A 17751-nucleotide genomic window follows, 5' to 3' on the forward strand; every position below is an offset into this window, starting at 1 on the left:
AAGTGGAAAGGGTGGCCATTTTGTTCAGGTCCTGCCGTTCCTTCTGGGAAGTGAGGGGATCAGCCCTGGTCTGTGTCGCTCACTTTCCCCCAGGAACAGAAGGGAGAGCTGGACTCCAGGGCCTTCCAGCCCCTTCCCCATTCACCCTAACTCTCAGGCACCAAGGGCTCCAGCATGTTGGTGGCGTGGCTGAGTTGGCAGGCACCTGCTTGCTCCATGGTACCATGCACTGGGGAGCTGTCTCCACTGTCTGCCCGCCAAACTGTCCCGTGTGGCTTCCCTTGGCAGCGGGCATCTGGGAGCAGAGCGGGCAGAGCACCCTGCAGAGGGAGGCCGTCACCAAAGAGGACAGTGGCACCTACACCTGCATGGCCGAGAACGGCGTGGGCAGCGTCAAGGCCATCGCGTTCGTCTATGTGAAAGGTACCTTGGCAGGTGGGGGCGGCTCGCTCGTGGAGTGCTGAGAGGAGGGGGTCTGGTCTCGGCCTGGAATAGCACCTCTGTGGTCAGCAGACCCTCCTGCATCCACGGAGACCAGAGCATGGCCTGGTGTCTGAAGGCCCTGGCTGTTCCGGGAGCGCATATCCCAGACCAAGCAAGATTTTTGTCTCTAACCCATTCTCCTTCCCCAGAGGCTCCGGTCCTACGTGGCGAAGTCAGTGCCTACCAGGTGGAGCCCCTCGGGGGCAACGCCCTCCTGAACTGCGAAGCCCACAGCGACCCTGCCCCAGTTATCCACTGGAATAAAAACGGGCTCCCGCTGCTGGGCAGCCCCCACCTACGCCAGCTGCAGAACGGCTCGTTGGCCATCTATGGGACGGTGGTGAGTCCCAGTCCCAGCACTGGCTCCCTGTAGACGGGGGCTGAGGGCTGCAGGGGTGTGTGAGAAGGGGCTTGGGTTTCCTCCCTTTTCTCTCTATTCGTTTGTGCTGCCAGATTTTTCCTTCCCTCCTTTGAGTCTCATGGCTGGATTAGATTGGAGCGGGGGCTAGCGACTCTTGGAGCGTTCTGCATAGCAGAGGAGATGCTGCCTGGGAACAAGCAGGGTCAGCCACAGGGGCTGGGATCTCTGGACCCGTTCACCCAGCGGAGGTGTACTCGGGAGGTAACTTCTCCCTCTGTGGAACTAGTGCACTGATTTCTTCGCTGGGCCAGCCTCTCCTTTTGTTGCTGGGGGTCATGAGAGGGTCTAAAAAAATTCTTTCCTCTCTACCCTAACTCCAAACAGAAGCATTCTCTGTGGGGAGGGGCCGGCCGGCAGATAAGGCCCACATTGATCTCCGGCATCTGTCGCTCAAGGGGAACCTGGAGAGGCCCTAGCTCCGGCTCTGCAGTCCTCTGCAGAGGCCCGATGGGGTGTTGCGTGTTCGCCACCAGTTTGTCTTAAAGATGAAGGGGCTTCAGTCTGCCCGATGTTATGCTAATTAGCTGTGCCCCTTGGACTCCTGGGAAGTTGTCAGTGCAGCCCTGCCTTGGGCAAGGTGGGTGATGCACCTGCTTTCCCTCCTCCCAGAGCGACGACGCGGGGCGTTACAAGTGCGTGGCAGAGAACGAGGTGGGCACAGTGGAGAAGGTGGTCACCCTTGCCCTGCGGAGTGAGTGTCCGTCCACATTGGCAGCCTCGGTAGTTTAGTTTCACGGACGGTGTCGCCCTCATGCCTGTGGGGGGGGCTTGGCGGTTGGTTTGCAGGGGAAATGGCCGAACTGGGTGCATCCTGCTTGATCAGGTCCCTGCCATTGCTCCAGGCCTTGGGCACTGGTGCACCTCGGTCCCTCCAGTTCTCTCCCTCTGGCACACAGTGACATAGTCTGCTGAGGCCTGACATGCTTTGGCCCAATTGGGTTAAGTGCACAGGTGCTTGGTGGTGTGGGGGCTGGGGATATACGGGAGGTCAGACAAGGTGATCAGGTGTCCCTTCTGGCCTTAGACTCTCTGACTTTGTAACTGTCCTCAGGATGTGGGCAGAGGACTGAGATCAAGAAGAAAAAATGACAGAGGTGTCTAGTAACCCCACTGACGGAGAAGATCAGCCTCATAAAATCCCCCGGGGCCTCAGAAATCCAAAGTGACTGTGTGTGAACATCTCTCTTGGAAGAGTCCGGGTTACATCTGAGAGTGACTGACCAGAAGCCCCTCAAAATAAGTATGGGTGGAGCTATCCCACCCCCTCTGAACTCTGGGGCAATTCAGAGCTGGATGTCAGAACGCCTATACTGGTCTCAGCTCCACTGAGCACGCTCGGACTCGGCCGGGCGTAGGGTGCTGCGCTGACCAGGTGGTTTCCCCCCTGTGTTCTAGGTGCCCCTGTGTTTAGTGTGAAACCTCAAGACGTGGCTGTGAGTGCTGGGGAGAGAGCAATGCTGCACTGCCAGGCTACTGCAGAGCCAGCCCCCACAGTAGAGTGGACCCGGGAAGAGAAACCCCTCCAGGAGAACCACCGAGTCCAGATCCTAGCCAACTCCACGCTGCTGATCAGCGCCGTGGAGGAGAGAGACGTGGGGCTGTACGAATGTGTTGCACGCAATCTGATGGGATCCTCGGTCGTCCAGGCCTTCCTGACGATGCAAGGTATGTGCCCCATGGGCTGGAGATCCTGCGTGAAACGGGGGAGCCTGTTAGTGCCCTCTACCCTCTCCGCACACCACAGGGGAGGACTGGTCGCTGGGAGGGCAGCATGGCTGCGGGGGTTAAGCAAATAGAACCATATTGGCTGTAAGTTCTATTTCCCCCGCCCGCCCTAATGGACTGGCACTGGGCAAGCTGGGGCAGTTGGTCCAGATGCTCTCTGCCCTGTGGAGGGGGCTGTGGCCAGCACACCTACTCCTGTGTCCACTTGCCCCCTCAGTCCGGCGGCAAGGCCTGCGCAGGGGAGGATGTGGCGGTGGAGCTATGCTCGCCCCATCAGTGCCCTGTACGAAGCACAGCTCTGAGAGGTGCCTCTCCCCCTGTGCATGCTGGGGGCAGGCTCTGGCCTGAGGGACATTGGCCAGTGGGAAGGGAGGATCCCTGCAAAGCTGGGAGCTCCCCGACCTGGTTTCTCTTGGCCTGTCTGGGGGTTTTACAGCAGGATTTCAGTCAGATGGGAGCTGTAATGTGTGCATAGCGTCCAAGTGGAGTTTGCAGATGTGTATGGAGGGCCCTGTGCCCCACTGAGCGCTCCCATGAGAATACGGATGCTAATAGCCAGGGCCTTTGTCTATCAAGTGGGTTTGCCGTTTCCCAGACTGGGGCAATGGGCCATCGAGGCTGGTCTCTTGTCTCCACCAGTGGCCAATCCTGGATGCATAAGACGGAAGGAATATTCCACCCCTCCTCCTTTGCAAACACAATAAAGCAGCTGGGGTGAGGAGGACGTTCCTGGTTCCACCTGCTGACAGGTGAAGCGTTAGGACTCACAGTTGTGCTGCTGCACCAGCCCTTACCCTGGATACCCTGTCTGGTGTAACGCAGGCATTATGCTTATTCCTATAAATATCTAATTTGCTCCCTCTGTAGCATCCTGCAGCACTGAGTTGCACAGGTTAACGATGTGCTGTGTCAAGATGTACTTCCCTAGTGATCTGTTTTAAACCATGTTGCCTTTTAATTTCATTGGTTCTTCCCCCCGTTGTCCTGTACTGAGTGGAATGGCACCGAGAGGTGGGGCAACGGACCTCTATGCCCCTCTTTGTTTGATATCCTGCCGCCTCTCCCCGTACCCTTCTCCTTTGCAAGCGAATAGCCCTGGGGTGGAGCTGGGGGGATACTGAAGCTGCATTTAAGCCCCTGAGCCACGAAGCCGCAATGAAGGCTTGTATACCCGGCTCCTCCACCCCACAGCAGGCTGGTCTTCCCCATTTGAGTTTTACTGGATCTATCCTCAGTGATTTGATTCTTTTGTCTCGGGAGACCTGCTAAATGCCCAGGCCTGGTGATGTCGGCTTTTTCTCGGTGAACAGATTGAAAAGCCAGACGAGACAGTCATGCGATTAGGCAGAGGAAGTATGCGGCAGTGCCCGGTGCATCCGTCTGATTAGCAGTAATAGGGGTGCCGTGGCACTGCCCAGATGCTTTACAGGAAGAGCAAATGAAACACACTGCAGAGAGAAACCCAGGCCAGAGATAGTCGTTTGCAGCACAGAGAGCAGCCTGAATGGGACCGTGTGAGACCATGCGTGTGGCTGTGCATGTGTATTAGCCTGTGGGCAGGTGCAAGGATGTGGCTCGTACAGAGATCATCCAGATTAGTCCTGTGGAGCCGTGAACCCCAGCTGCCCTAGGAGATGACTCCCTCTGCTCCAACCGTGGCAAACCAACGCTGGCCTGACCTGTGCCCGGCAGCTGGTGCAGCAGTGTATTGCAGCAGAGGGCTCCTGCAGGCCAGGCTCAGGCTGCCCATGGTAGCTGGGCACCGGAAATGAAGCAGTGCAGGAGGGGAGATGGGGATTAATGGCTCGCTGGCCAAGTGGGCCCTCTGCCCACCAGCTTGGGTCTTGCTGTGCAAAATGTGCGTCTCCCCCACTCATTCCACCCTGTTCCCCTTCCCTCAGGAGAGCCCCTCAGAGTCCGGGGCAGTCTGATCGGCATCATTAATGACCAAGAATTTGGCATTGCCTCTCTGAATGCCAGCGTGATGGAGGATCCCCGCTCTGGCACGGCCACCATATGGAGCAGCATCAGGAATATCCCACCAGCTGTCGGTGCGTGACGCCCCGGGGAGACATCTTGCGTCCGTTACACCTACTACATGGCAAGAAGCCGGATGTAAATCTGGGTGAAATACCCACTGCACAGTACGCTTGCCTGTAGAGTGAGGGGCATGGAGCGACTTAGCCGTGCGGTATTTTTTTACCAGCTCTAGTGGGAGCATAAATGCTGCTGATCCCACTCGTACACGTATGTAACCCATTGTCTGTTCCCTGGCTAGGTAACCCATCCCAGGATTTAGGGAGATCTCTAGTAGCACAAGCTGCGTCTAGTCTGGGAGCTGGAGACCCGGGAGAACCACAGGACCGGTCTATCCCCCTTTACATTCACATACCTGAGTCCTGTCTGCCCCCCCCAGCCCCGGCCTGGGACAATGCAGTACCTGCAGCGCCCCGCGGTATGCTAACCTAACCGCGACTGTGCCTGCCAGGCACCTATCGGGGTGTGGTTCTTCAATGCCCCTCTGGCACTTGGCAGCCAAAGCTCGTTTTGGGCCTCGCTCAGCGCAGGGCTGAGTGGGTGCGGTACAGCCTGGGGAATGCTGTGGGGAGCTGAGGAAGGAGTCTGGAGGATGGGGCACTAGGTGGGTTTGCTTGAATTGAGGAGCTGGTCCGATCTTCCTGCCTGCCTGCTCGCTGCACTCCAAACGCAGCAGGCACCGCAGCTCTCTGTGCTTTCCCTCTGTATTGGGCACTGGTGCGCCCGCCGCTGGAATCGTGCTTCCAGTTCTGGGGCCCACAAGTCAAGGAGGATGTTGATCAGTTGGAGAGGAGTCAGAGAAGAGCCGTGAGAATGATTAAAGGATTAGAAAACCTGCGTTCTAGTGATAGACTCCAGGAGCTCAATCTATTTATCTTACCAAAGAGAGGGTCCAGGGGAGTGACTTGATGACAGTCTGTAAGTACCTACATGGGGAACAAATATTTAATAGTGGGCTTCTCAGTTTAGCAGAGGAAAGTATCACACGAGCCAATGGCTGGAAGTTGAAGCTAGACAAATTCAGGCTGGAAATAAGATGTAAATTGTGAACAGTGAGAGTAATTAACCATTGGAACAATTTCCCAGGGCTCGTGGTGGATTCTCCATCGTTGCCCATTTTTAAATCAAGACAGGATAGTTCTCTGAAAGATCTCCTCTAGGAGCTATTTTGGGGCTTTCTCTGGTCTAGGTCAGACTAGATGATCACAATGGTCCCTTCTGGCCTAGGGATCTAAGCTTGCGACTCCCTTGGTGGGTTCCTCGGGTGCTGTTGGGGAGGGAGCTGCTCCTAACAGGGTTTTCATGGAAGGGATCTGGAGGCTGAGTTATGGGGGAGCCTGACCCATCACCGAGAGGCCTCTTGCCTTGGTATGAGAAGGTCTGAGTGCCCTCTTCGGTGACTAGTGGGAGCAGTAGGTGCTTAGCACCTCTGAGAGCCAGGCCATACTCCTGTCCCCTGGAGCACAGGGCTAGCAGGCAGGAACTCCTGAATGCTCACCCAGATACAGACGGGAGTCTCCCATGTGAGCAGAACAGGCTTAGTACCTCCCTGGGATGAATGGCTCCAGACTGTTTGGTGCTGGGAGTGCCATGCTGGAGCAGGATCATGATTCTGATTCTGCTGCCCCAATAAGGACCTTTGACCACAATTTAATTGCTAAGGCCAGTGTGACCGATGCACTGGGTGGGGAGCTGGCTGGGATTCCGAGGCGCCTCTCCCCAGAACGCACAGCTACTCCTCAGGAGAGCCCTGACTGAGATGGAACTGACCCTCGTGCCCTTCCCTGAACCTCCCAGGGCCGCTGATGAGAGTCCTGGTCACCATCATTGCTCCGATCTATTGGTCCTTTGCACATCAGAGTGGCAGCACCAGTAACGGCTTCTCGCTGACCAGTGGTGTCTTCAGGCAGGAGTCGCAGGTGGAGTTTGCCACAGGTGAGGAGGCAGGCGTGTGTGTCTTGCTGAGAGCCAAGGGAGGGCGGCAGAGATCATGGTGCAGGAGTCCGTGGGGGAGCCTTGTTGTTAGGGAGGTTCCCTTAGGGCTGGGTGGGAGGTTTGGCATCAGTTGGAACAGACGGCCTGGGACGATGATCAGGGTGACATCCGTGGCATGTCTCAGTCAGCAGAAACATTCCGTCAGCCACCCAGAGAGCTAGGTATCACCCATAGCTCGTAAGGAGGGTGGATTGGGGAAGGAAACCCTGCACTGCTCATTTCTCATCCGAGGGGGTCAGATAATAATAATAAATACCTGCCTCTTACACAGGGCTTGGCATCAGTAGATCTCAAAGGCAGGCAGTATCATTATCCCCATTTTACAGCTGAGGAAACTGAGGCACAGAGGGGCAGTGGCTTGCCAAGGTCACCCAGCAGGCCAGTGGCAAAACTGGGCATTGAATCCAGGGATCCTGAGTCCTATCCTTTAGGTCGCTTTGCAGGGAGTTCCTGGAGACAGGCTGGTGACCACTGCATGCTGAGGTTGTGCAAAACGTTCACAGCAAAACCCAAGCCCCCAAGGAGTGCCGCCTGGGTTCTGGTTTTGTTCTGTGCTAGCCATCTCCACCGTGGCGCCTGAGGCGTCTGGGGTGGCTCGTGAGCCTTTGGAGCAGGGCTGTGTCCCAGCCTGAGTGACCCACCTCTGCTTTAGGGGACCAACTTTGGCACAAAACCCAGTGAAATTTGTGGCTTCAACCCCACACTAGTGAAAACTGACCCCTTGGCCTGAATTCCAGATGGGGGCTCCAGGTTCACTGGAACCCCAAGGGAAACGGGGCATTTGGTGTCTAGGGATCTGGAGGGAATGGAATGAAGAGCTGTTTGCAGGGCTCCCAGCCAGGCAGCGCAGCTCATTTCAGTGCCAGCCTTACCGAGCCCTTCCTAAGAGCCACCGATGGGGCGTGGTGTTTTGCTGGGGTGGCGTACGGTGCTCTGCAGGGAGCCTTGTGTCTGCACAGCGAGTTGCTGGGGTCAGAGACAAGCCTGCAGATGCAAATACTCCCAGGTTTAAAAGTTGGCTTCGAAATCTTGAAATTTGCTGCTGGCCCCATCCAGAGCCCAGATCTGGGCCCTTTGCAGCCTGGCTGAGCCCCGGGGCTGTCTGAAATCATCGTGGGCTGGATCGTTAACTGGTGCGGAGTTGCTGACCCCTGCTTGCCACCCCTTGTTGCTGCAGGGGAGCTTCTCCGGATCACGCATGTCGCCCGAGGCCTGGACGCCAGTGGGGCTCTTCTCTTCGACGCCGTGGTCAACGGGTTTGTGCCGGAGAGCATCGCAGAGGCTGCTGTGCTTTTCCAGGTCAGTAGGCGCTCCGGGACACTGCCCTCGCCACCTTCTTCTCTGCCCAGCAGCCCCCGCCAGCACCTTGGCAGTGCCTGTTCCTGCCCACAGTGACAGCCAATGGCACAACAGGAGATCCCCGCTGCCACGGTCCCTCGTCCCGGTGAGCCCCGGTCCCTGAGTGTCCCATCTCCCTCTTCCCCCGCCCAGGATTTCAGCGAGCGCTACGTGCAGACAGGGGCCGGGCAGCTGCACGTGGAGTCTGTGCAGAGCTACTTGCAGGATGGGCTCCCGGTTCAGATCCGCCGCAACCACAGCATAGAGTACAATGCTGCCCTGGGTCGGCAGCCCGCCCTGGTGCAGCACGTCCAGGCCAGGGCCGTCACATCCTCCTTCAACCCGGCCTCTGAGGAGCTCCTCTTCCAGCTCAGCTCCTCCCTCCGCACAGGTAACAGGAGAGCAGCCGTCTTCTCCGGGTGAGTGTGGCCCGCTGACAGCCCTGGAGTCAGAGTCCACGGGCCGGACCGTGGCAGGACAAGCTTCTCCCAGCCTGCCCTGCTCCCCAGGATGAGAGAGGGAGGCCGTTCCCCGTTGGCGTGCCTGGGAGCTGGGTGACGCTGTGCCGAGGGCTCCTGTCCCCCAGGCTCCCCACTGAGGTGCTGACGGGGCTCTCTTGCCTTCTTGTCTTTGTCACAGAGGCGAGTGGAGAGCAGTGCCCGCAGGGGTTTGCACTGGGCCCGCAGCAGCTGTACTGCATAGGTAAGCGCCATCCCTGAGGGGTGGGCCACGTGCTTCCCTCAGGCTGGGGCCCGTTCTCCATCCCTGCTCAATGCCAGGGCATCCTCAGTGTCTGGTGTCCCCGGGGGTGCCGCGGCCCTGTAATTCCCAGTGCGGCTAGACGTCGGCATGCTGCCTTTCATTGAGCTACCGTGGTAACAACAGCAGTGTCAGTGCAGGTGGCAGGCTGGGCTGGCCACCCCAGTTCAGTCCTGCCCCAGGGCCGTACTGGGGGTGGCTGGCCCTGCCTGCGCCCGGGCTGCTATTTTTAGCAGACTAGCTGGCGCTTGTACATCTACCCAGCACCGGCTGCAGTTGACCTCCAGCTCCAGTGCGGCCATCCCCTCCCCCGGCTGGGGGAGGCCCTGTGTGCGCTGGCTGGGGGAGGCTCTGGCACCCTGTGGCTGGCAGAGGCCATTACTAGATGTGCATACCGGGAGCCGTCCCAGCCAGGCGAGGAGAGGTGCTGCATGGGGCCAGGAGGGGAGGTTGGAGCGCATGCTGCAGTCTGTGTGTGCAGCCTCTGTGCTCTCCCCCGGCAATGGCAGCTCTCCAGAGGCAGTTACCCAGGGCCTGGGTTCTGCTTCCCCGCTGCCCTGGGGTGACCTCCGGGTCAGTAACCTCTGCTGAGGTGCCTCTTCCCCGGCAGTCGTGGCTTCGCCTGGCTCGGTGCTGAGGGTGGGGGCAGCAGAGGCGTACCTGGCCCGTGCTACCCCAGGCTCTTGCTGGGAAGGGACGGTAACTCCTTTTCCCTGCATCCCAGATCGGAACGAGTGTGCAGCTGCGAAGAGCCCTTGTTCCCATGCCTGCCACAACTCTGTGGGCAGCTTCTCCTGCGCCTGTCCCGCCGGATACGCCCTGGCGCCGGATGGCAGGGAGTGCAGAGGTAAGGAAGGGGCTATCCTCCAGCTTCCCTCCCCCCCCAACACTGGCCTGACCTCCCGGGGAAGCTGCAGGCCCAGGACAGGACAGCCTCTGGGTGTGAGCACAAGCAATTCGCCCTGCGCCCTCGCTGCATGGGGGCAAGCGATCCCAGGCGGAAGGATCTCCAGAGCCTCCTTAGGTAAGGGAGGGGATGCCCCCTCTGCCTTCTCCCCAGAGCGAGGAAGGCTCCTTTCCCTGGGGGTGGTGGGTGCCCGTGGGAATATCAGGAGGCTGGAGACAGGAACACGTGCAGGTCTGGCCCTGGGAGCTCCCTTGAGGAACATAGCAGGGGGCTGCCCCGTAGACCAGTCCATCCTTCTTCTCTGGACATCTCAGGGGGAAAGACCCCCCCACTCAGCGCGGGAATGTCTGTGCACCCTGCTGGGCCAGAGGTCGAAGGGCGTGGTGGCTGGGGGTCCGACGATGCTGTGAAGCAGCCATTGGCAGTTTCACCAATGCTGCCCAACGGGAAGGAGACCGGCAGGAGGCCTCCCTGCAGAGAGGAGGGCAGAGGGTTTCTTTTGGAGGTGGCCTGGGCCCAGAAGCCCCCCTGCTGCCAGGCTCCATGGGCGAGGGGGTGAGGCAACTACACTGACGGTCGGCTTTCTCTGCAGACGTGGACGAGTGTGCGCAGGGCACCCACGCCTGCCGCCCGGAGCAGCAGTGTGCAAACCTGGCGGGGGCCTATCGGTGTCTGACGCACTGCAGGGCTGGCTTCCGGCCGGCCGTGGATGGAGTGGGGTGTGAAGGTAACGGCCACTGGGCTCTCCTGCCCGGCCCATGGGGAGGGATGTCGCTTGGCTCGCACTCCTTCCTTAAGGCTCTCCAGCGGGGCATTCCAGCCTGTGCCGGGGGCTGGATGAACAGCCCAGGGATGAGTCCTCTGCCTTGTGGGACGGGGCAGCTGCCGGGCCAGCTCCCCCCATCCTGCCCCGCCTGGGGGCCCCCTTAGCGGAGAGGGGAGTTCGTCTCAGTGAGCCCAGCCAGGGAGCCCTCGATCGGCCCCGTGCTCAGTACAGGCCAAAGCAGATCAGGAGGCTGGACACAAGAGGGGTCCCAGGCAGTGACAAGGGGTCAGTGGTCTCCTGGCATCTCAGCCCATGATGCACGAGGAGGGGCCATGGCTTTAGCTCAGGGGTGGGCAAACTTTTTGGCCTGAGGGCCACATCGGGGTTGTGAAACTGTACGGACGGACGGGTAGGGAAGGCTGTGCCTCCCCAAACAGCCTGGCCCCAGCTCCCTCCCACTTTCCACCCCCTAACTGCTCCCCTCAGAACCCCCTACCCATGCAACCCCCTGCTCCTTGTCTCCTGACCGCCCCCTCCTGGGCCCCCCCGCCTCTAACCGCCCCCCCGGGACCCCACCCCCTATCCAACGCTCCCTGTCCCCTGAGTGCCCCCCTGACCCCTATCCACACTCCTGCCCCCTGACAGGCCCCCCAGGATTCCCACGCCTATCCAACTGCCCCTGCTCCCCATCCCCTGACCGCCCCCCCCCAAACCTCGGCCCCATCCAACCGCCCCCTGCTCCCTGTCCCCTGACTGCCTTCCAGGACCCCCTGCCCCTTACCCAACCCCCCTGCTCCTCGCCCCCTTACCATGCTGCTCAGAGCAGCAGGAGCTCGCAGCCCCGCCGGAGCCAGCCACGCCGCCCGCACTGCCCGGCAGGAGCGGCGGGCCAGAGCGCTGGTGGTGTCGCTGCAGGTGAGGGGCCGGGGGCTAGCCTCCCCGGCCAGGAGCTCAGGGGCTGGGCAGGATGGTCCCGCAGGCTGGATGTGGCCCGTGGGCCATATTGCCCACCTCTGCTTTAGCTGTTGCGTGGGGACTTGCTCGCCGGGGGACCTCTCCTCTCATTCTCCCCACAGATCTGGACGAGTGCGCGGAGGGATCCCACGCCTGTCGCTACAACCAGATCTGTGAGAACATCGTCGGCGGGCACCGATGCACGTGTCCCCGCGGTTACAGGACCCAGGGCACCGGCCGACCCTGCTTGGGTAACACAGACCTGCCAGCCTTTGCCATGCAATGAGAAAAGCAGGGGGAGGTAGCATTTCTGCTGGTTCGAGCAGGAGAGTGGGGGTGGGCCTCAGGACTCCTGGGTTCAATTCCAGACTCCGATACTGACTCGCTCTGTGACAAGTCCGGAGACGGGTCTCGACCCCCCAGGTGGCTGCTGGAGTAACGCAGCTAGTTCTCTCCCGACAGAGCTCTCCTCTGCCCAGTCCCTTTCATGCCGTCACCTGTAGAGGGAGCCGCCTGCTCTCCCGCTGCCCAGCGAGAGCGCCCCCTGGTGAGCGCAGGGGGGAAGGAGAGTCGCTGGGCATGGATCTGGGGGAAGCTGCCAGTGAAGCTTCAAACCTTGCAGGAGGCGGGTGTTTGGGTGCAGGGGGTGGTGGGTGTGAATGCTTTGCGCTGGGCCTTGTCCCCTGCCCTTCGCCTCAGGATCATTCATTAACCCTTACAAGCTTTCTGTGGTGGTGGGAATCAAGAAGTGTTATCTTCACTTCGTAGGTGGGGATACTAAGCTGTAGCTGGTGCAGTGACTTGTTCAGGGTCACGCAGCATGTTAGTGGCAGAGCCAGGAATAGAAACCCAGGCGTCCTGACTCCCAGTTCCCCCCATTCTAACCAGGAGACAACTCTGCTTCCCAGAGCCAGGGAACAGAGCCCAGGAATCCTGGGTTCCTATTTCCTGCTCTAGCCACTAGCCAGCGCGGCTTCTGCCCCAGAAAACTGGGCTCTGGTACTCACGCTGGCTTTTCTCTCTGTATCAGACATAAACGAATGCCAGCGGGTACCTCCGCCATGTGCTTTCCAGTGCCGCAACCTCCAGGGCAGTTACAGATGCCTGTGCCCACCTGGGGAGGCGTTACGTGGGGATGGCAAGTCTTGTGCTGGGCCGGAGAAGGCAGGAGGGAACGTGACGCTTGTCAGCAACAGAGGGACCCGTCTGCAGTGGCTCAGACCAAGTGGCCGATCGCCCGGGGGAGGCTATTACACCTGGTTCTCCTTCGGCCAGTCTGGTAACGCCCTGAGCCCCGGCAGCCAGGCCCAGTGCCCGTCGGGATTCACCAGGCGCAATGGACTTTGCACTGGTAAGGGCACGTGCTGCTGACCCTTGTCGCTCCAGAGAGGGGGAGCCTTGGAGCGATGCAGCTGGAACAGGCCCAACTCCAGCCTAGCTGGGGGGGCAAGTGAAAGCTTGCGGCACCTGCTGGCTGCCTCGGGGGGCAGGGGTTGGTGCCATCAGTCCAGCTCCCGATGAACAAGTGTCCGTGTTGCAAAAGCCACTGGTGCGAGCAGGCGCTCTGCGTGCCAGCATCAGCAGAGAGGTTGTGGGCTGACAGAAGGGTCACGCAGGATCTGGGTGCCCACCAGGGCCTAAAGGGAATAGCCCGTCTTATAACCCACTGTCCTCACTCCTGCTTCCCTTCTTCCTCCCCACTGCGCCAGCCATTCTGTGGCTCTACCTGCTCCCCCATACAATTGGTCTCTCTGGGGCCGAGGCCTTTGGTCCCCCGTGGGGCTGGAGTGGGGCTTCCCTGGGCCAGATCTCCCCCGGAGGGTGGGTAAATGGGAGCATTTGCCGGGGCCTTACGCCTTTGCAGGGTTGTTTCAGTGGCACTGTGCACCATGGTGGCTGTGCATTGAAGGCATAGGGGGCAGTGTCATGCTGCATGTGGGGCTGGGGTTGCCCCTCGGGATGGGGGGCCCAGCAGTGCTTTGCAGCGTGCCGGACTCGGAATCTCTCCTCTCTTCCCCTCCCTTCTCTTTACACAGATCTTGACGAATGTCAGGTGCGGAACCTGTGCCAACACGAGTGCAGGAACACGGAGGGCAGCTACCAGTGCTTGTGCCCGGCCGGCTACCGGCTGCTGCCCAATGGGGAAGCCTGCCGGGGTCAGTGCGTGCTGTTCAGGAGTTGGTTACGTAGCGTGTGTGTCCGTCCATCCTTCCCTGCCACTTGGATACTGTAAGCCCAAATCTCCCTTTCTAAAGCCTGGATTTCACATCTGTCTCTGGCTGCGCCAGCAAAATCCCCACCCAGCTGCCAGGCTCCCCACAGTGCCTGCATCGGTGCTGCACTTTTCATCTCCCAGGCAAAGGGGCATCATTGTAGGGAAGTCAACGGAGCTAGGCCGGGGCCGGATCTGGCCCATTAAACTCCTACCCCTCACAAATGGCGCTCGCAGCTTAGTATCACTGCCACCGATCCATGGAGCAGGAAACAGAGGTGATGTGACTTGCCCAAGGGACACACTGCGTGGCAGTGGCAGAGCCAGACTTAGAACTTGGGACCGCCTGGTGCCTATGCCTGGCCTCCGGCCACGAGCCCACAGTGCCATGGTCCTCCTACCCCCTCTGCCAAGCCATTGCTCAGGAATTGCTGTGGCGCCCCTGTGTGGCTCTGTTGCTTCCTGGACCCGAGTGCAGTATGGTCATGCACGGTCTGCTCTGGGGGCATGTTAGTAACTGGGTGGGTGCCCTGGGCGGGTGCCTGCTGCCAGCAGACTCTGCAGCTCACCCAGCAGGTAAAATGGAGGAGCTCTCCAGGGCGCAGCTGCTCACCTGAATGCTCAGAGGGGTGTGATACAACGAGCAGGGTCCCCCAGCAGCAGAGCCTGGGCCCCGTTGAGCACCTGTCTGTCCTCACTCCCCCCTCCTTTCTCCTCTGCAGACATAGATGAATGTGCAGAGGGGAGGATTCACTGCAACCCGAGCCAGGTGTGCTTTAACACGCGGGGAGGCTCCCAGTGCCTGGATACGCCCTGCCCCACAGGCTATAGGAGAGGCTCCAGGCCAGGGTAAGGTGGGGAGGGGGGGAGAAGTTCTTTTGGGAGGGGGGGTGTACCCAAGCGGGGCAGCTGTTCCTCTTCTCCTGGCATGACCAACCTGCCAATGCTCTTCTCAGCTCTGCTGCCAGGTTGTGGGGGTGGTCAGGTCCTGGGTGTAACACCAGTGGGCCTGGACTGGCACATGCCCATTTCAGTACATTAATGATATTTAGCACTTTGAAGAGGTAAAGTGCTGAGACTTGCCAAGTCTGACCCTCCCCCCGCCCTTTCCCTGGTGGGGGAACTGAGGCACAGACTGGCTCAGTGACTTGTCCAAGGCTGTCCAGGCTTAGAACCCAGGAGTCCTGGCTGCTAGCCCGAGGCTCAGATCGTGCTGCCGCTCCTCTCCGCTCTCACCCACATCCTTTGCCCGTTCTCGTGCAGAGTGTGCTTCCGTCGCAGCCCTGGAGGCCCCTTCACCCTGCAGTACGAGCTTCTCACGCTGCCCTTTGGCATCCCGGCCGGCCACGACGTTGTCCAGCTCACTGCCTCTTCCCAGGGGAGCCTCCTACAGAACCGCACTGTCTTCACTCTGCTGGAACAGGGCCCGGACAGCCCCTTCGCCCTCCGGGACGAGAGAGGCCGGGGGGTCCTCTCCACACTGCGCCCACTCCACGCTGCCGGCGTCTATCGGCTGAAGGTGCAGGCCCTGGCTCACGGCGAGCAGCGGGCACGGAGCGTCTTCCTCATCCTCATTTCCGTCTCACCCTACCCCTACTAATGGCAGCCAGGGGGCGCTGGGAATGGGCAGAGGACGGGGGAAGATGCTGATCCCACGCCCCAAACCCCACCAGACACTGTCTCCTTCTCCTTCTGTTCCTGATTCCATCTCCCGTACGTGGCATCAGCTCAGTCTGACATGCGCTTCTCCCTTTGTCCCCTGTGTGTCTCCCTAGTATCCCCAAGCCCCATTGCCTGCCATCAGCTCAGTGCCCTGCAAGAGGTTCCCCATGATCCTGTAAAACTCCCCTCCCTTGGCTCCCAGCTAGGGTGGCCAACCCTCCTGGATTGTCCCGGAGTCTCCAGAAATTAAAGATTAATCTTTAATTTAAAGATGGTGTCACGTGATGAAACCTCCAGCAATATGCCCAACCAATATTTGGCAACCCTACTCCCAGCCCTATGGCTCAATCCCTTGGTGAGTGAAATTGCCTTGACCCCGTGGGATGGTGCCAAGGCAGTTTGGAGGCCTGCAAATGCTGACCTCTCGTTGTCTGGACATTGTACCCATCGCCTCACCTACTAGCTCAGCAGAGGAGCATGGGCTTGAGGCCCTGGTTCATCCAGTGTTCAGCAGTGGTGGAGGGGTGAGGGGTGTAAACATCAGGTGCTGTTAGTCTCTTGCAACATGGGGCTGTCCTTGGGCCTGCTATCACATGCGGCTTTTAAGCAAACAGAGCTGCCTACATGGCCTTGAGGGCAATCAGAGCTGAGATACCGAGAACCTGGGAGGGGAAACCCTCCAGTGGCTGTTAGCCTCCTTGGCTTTTGGCTCTCGGGTGGAATCACGGAGCCTGTGACTCGCCTGAGACAGACACTGGAGACACCAGGCCATTACTGTTCTTTTCCATTTGTATCGGGGTAGCACCTAGAGACCCCATCTGAGATCACAGCCCCATTGCTCAAGGGTGGGAGAGGAAATGGAGGCCCAGAGAGGTCACCAGCAGGTCAGTGCCCATATCAGGGACAGAACCGCAGGTCTCCTGAGTCCCCATCCTGTGCCCTGTCCACGCATTGAGTGCTCAGGTGCATACTGCTCGGAGAGCTGAGATGCACATTGCAGCTCTGGCAGCGGTGCAGAGGTTTGCTAGCGTTGCACAGGTCCTGTAGCCATCCCGAGGCCAAGCACGCACTGCGCAGTGCTGGGTGAGGCAGATGTTTAAAAAGCCACCGAGCTGATGTGGGAGGGCTGGGAAGGGAGTTCCAGGGCTGAAGGGTTTGTTGCTAACCACATATTAAAAGGTTAGTTCCCTTGTGGTCAGTCTTTGTTATAATCAAACTGGTTTCTCAGCACACTTATTTATTTCTGGTTTTGTACCAAATAAAGATGATTTTGTGAGTAAAACAGTCATGTTGTTTGAGGGCATCGTCCTTCTGCACTGCATGACGGCGCTTCAGATTTCGGACTGGAGCTTGGGGCCTGACTCTGCCCTCAGTCCCAGCAGCCAGCTGTTGCTGAACTCAGTGGGGCAGGATCTGACCCATTTTCTCATTCGTATCCTCCATTCCAGGCATCCCCATTGGCTTTGGAGATTACAATGGTAATAACACCACCTAGTGCCTCTACAGTGCTTTTCATCTGTAGATCTCAAAGTGCTTTACAATGGAGGGCAATGTCATCTGTCTCCATTTGATAGATGGGGAAACTGAGGCACAGGGAGGTGAGTGACTTTGTAATGATAGCGGTGCCGGGGCTCAAGCAATTTTTATTTTTTATGTTCATGACTGATGCAGCAGGCCTAGAGGTGCTGGGGCTGTGAACTGCCAAGCCTAGAGGTGCCAAGGCTCAGCCCTGGCATGAATTAAGCCCTGATGACTTGCCCAAAGTTATTCACCTGTGGCAGTGACAGGGCACCAGTCATCGCGTATCTCACAGCTTGATCCTGTACTACTGAAACCAATGAGAGCTGTGTCAGTGACCGCGGTAGATGCAGGATCAGGCCCTAGGTGCAGTTATGACCTCAGGGTGGGAATAAGCTGCAGGAACGGATGGGATCTGGAGATACAAAGATCCTCTCTCCTTTCAGTGATCTTTATCTCCGTTTCTGGAGAGGGCCCCCACGTCAGGTCAGAGGGCGCAGGGCTGTTTGCTCACAATGCTGCTGGCACTGACTTCTGCAGTAGCTGTGTGCTCAGCACCAGCGAGGGGATGCTGGGTCCTGTGTAGAGGTGACCTGCAATGGTTATTCGAAATAACTGGGTTTGTGTGATGGAGCAAGGATGTGGAAAGAGTATCCTCCCCACTTCTTGTTTGTTACCTTAGCAATATCAGGAGCACACAGACAATTCAGCAGAAGGAGCTCCTGCTCTGGGGACCTCTTAGGACCATCAAGGGGTCAAGTTGGGACCATCTGAATGAGGGAGCTCCCCATAAAGAGAAGGTGTTTGGACATCTCATACCTACCCAGGGAGCGCGCTCGTTGTGGGCCTGATCCCCACTCATTTGAGTCAATGGAAAAATGCCTCTTGGCTGCGGCAGTATCGGCTCAGGCTCCATAAGAGACAGGATGCCTGGAAATTGCACACAGGACGATAGAGCGTCCATGGAGGTTGGC

General features: G+C 59.0%; 1 protein-coding gene across 1 annotated transcript in view; it reads left to right on the top strand.

Moving 5' to 3' along the window:
• Nucleotides 1-16352, top strand: part of HMCN2 (hemicentin 2) — a 110790-nt gene extending 94438 nt beyond the window's left edge. The window contains exons 82-97 of the mRNA XM_043530492.1: nt 289-423; nt 633-823; nt 1514-1595; nt 2300-2569; nt 4531-4680; nt 6464-6601; nt 7839-7960; nt 8153-8390; nt 8639-8701; nt 9483-9605; nt 10258-10392; nt 11508-11636; nt 12416-12736; nt 13422-13541; nt 14320-14446; nt 14861-16352. Coding sequence (XP_043386427.1) covers nt 289-423; nt 633-823; nt 1514-1595; nt 2300-2569; nt 4531-4680; nt 6464-6601; nt 7839-7960; nt 8153-8390; nt 8639-8701; nt 9483-9605; nt 10258-10392; nt 11508-11636; nt 12416-12736; nt 13422-13541; nt 14320-14446; nt 14861-15197 — 2681 coding nt within the window. The 3' untranslated portion in view covers nt 15198-16352. The remainder of the gene's footprint in view (nt 1-288; nt 424-632; nt 824-1513; nt 1596-2299; nt 2570-4530; nt 4681-6463; nt 6602-7838; nt 7961-8152; nt 8391-8638; nt 8702-9482; nt 9606-10257; nt 10393-11507; nt 11637-12415; nt 12737-13421; nt 13542-14319; nt 14447-14860) is intronic.
• The last annotated feature ends 1399 nt before the right edge of the window (nt 16353-17751 follow it).

This window comes from Chelonia mydas, chromosome 16, assembly GCF_015237465.2.
Source record: "Chelonia mydas isolate rCheMyd1 chromosome 16, rCheMyd1.pri.v2, whole genome shotgun sequence".
Lineage (NCBI taxonomy): Eukaryota > Metazoa > Chordata > Testudines > Cheloniidae > Chelonia > Chelonia mydas.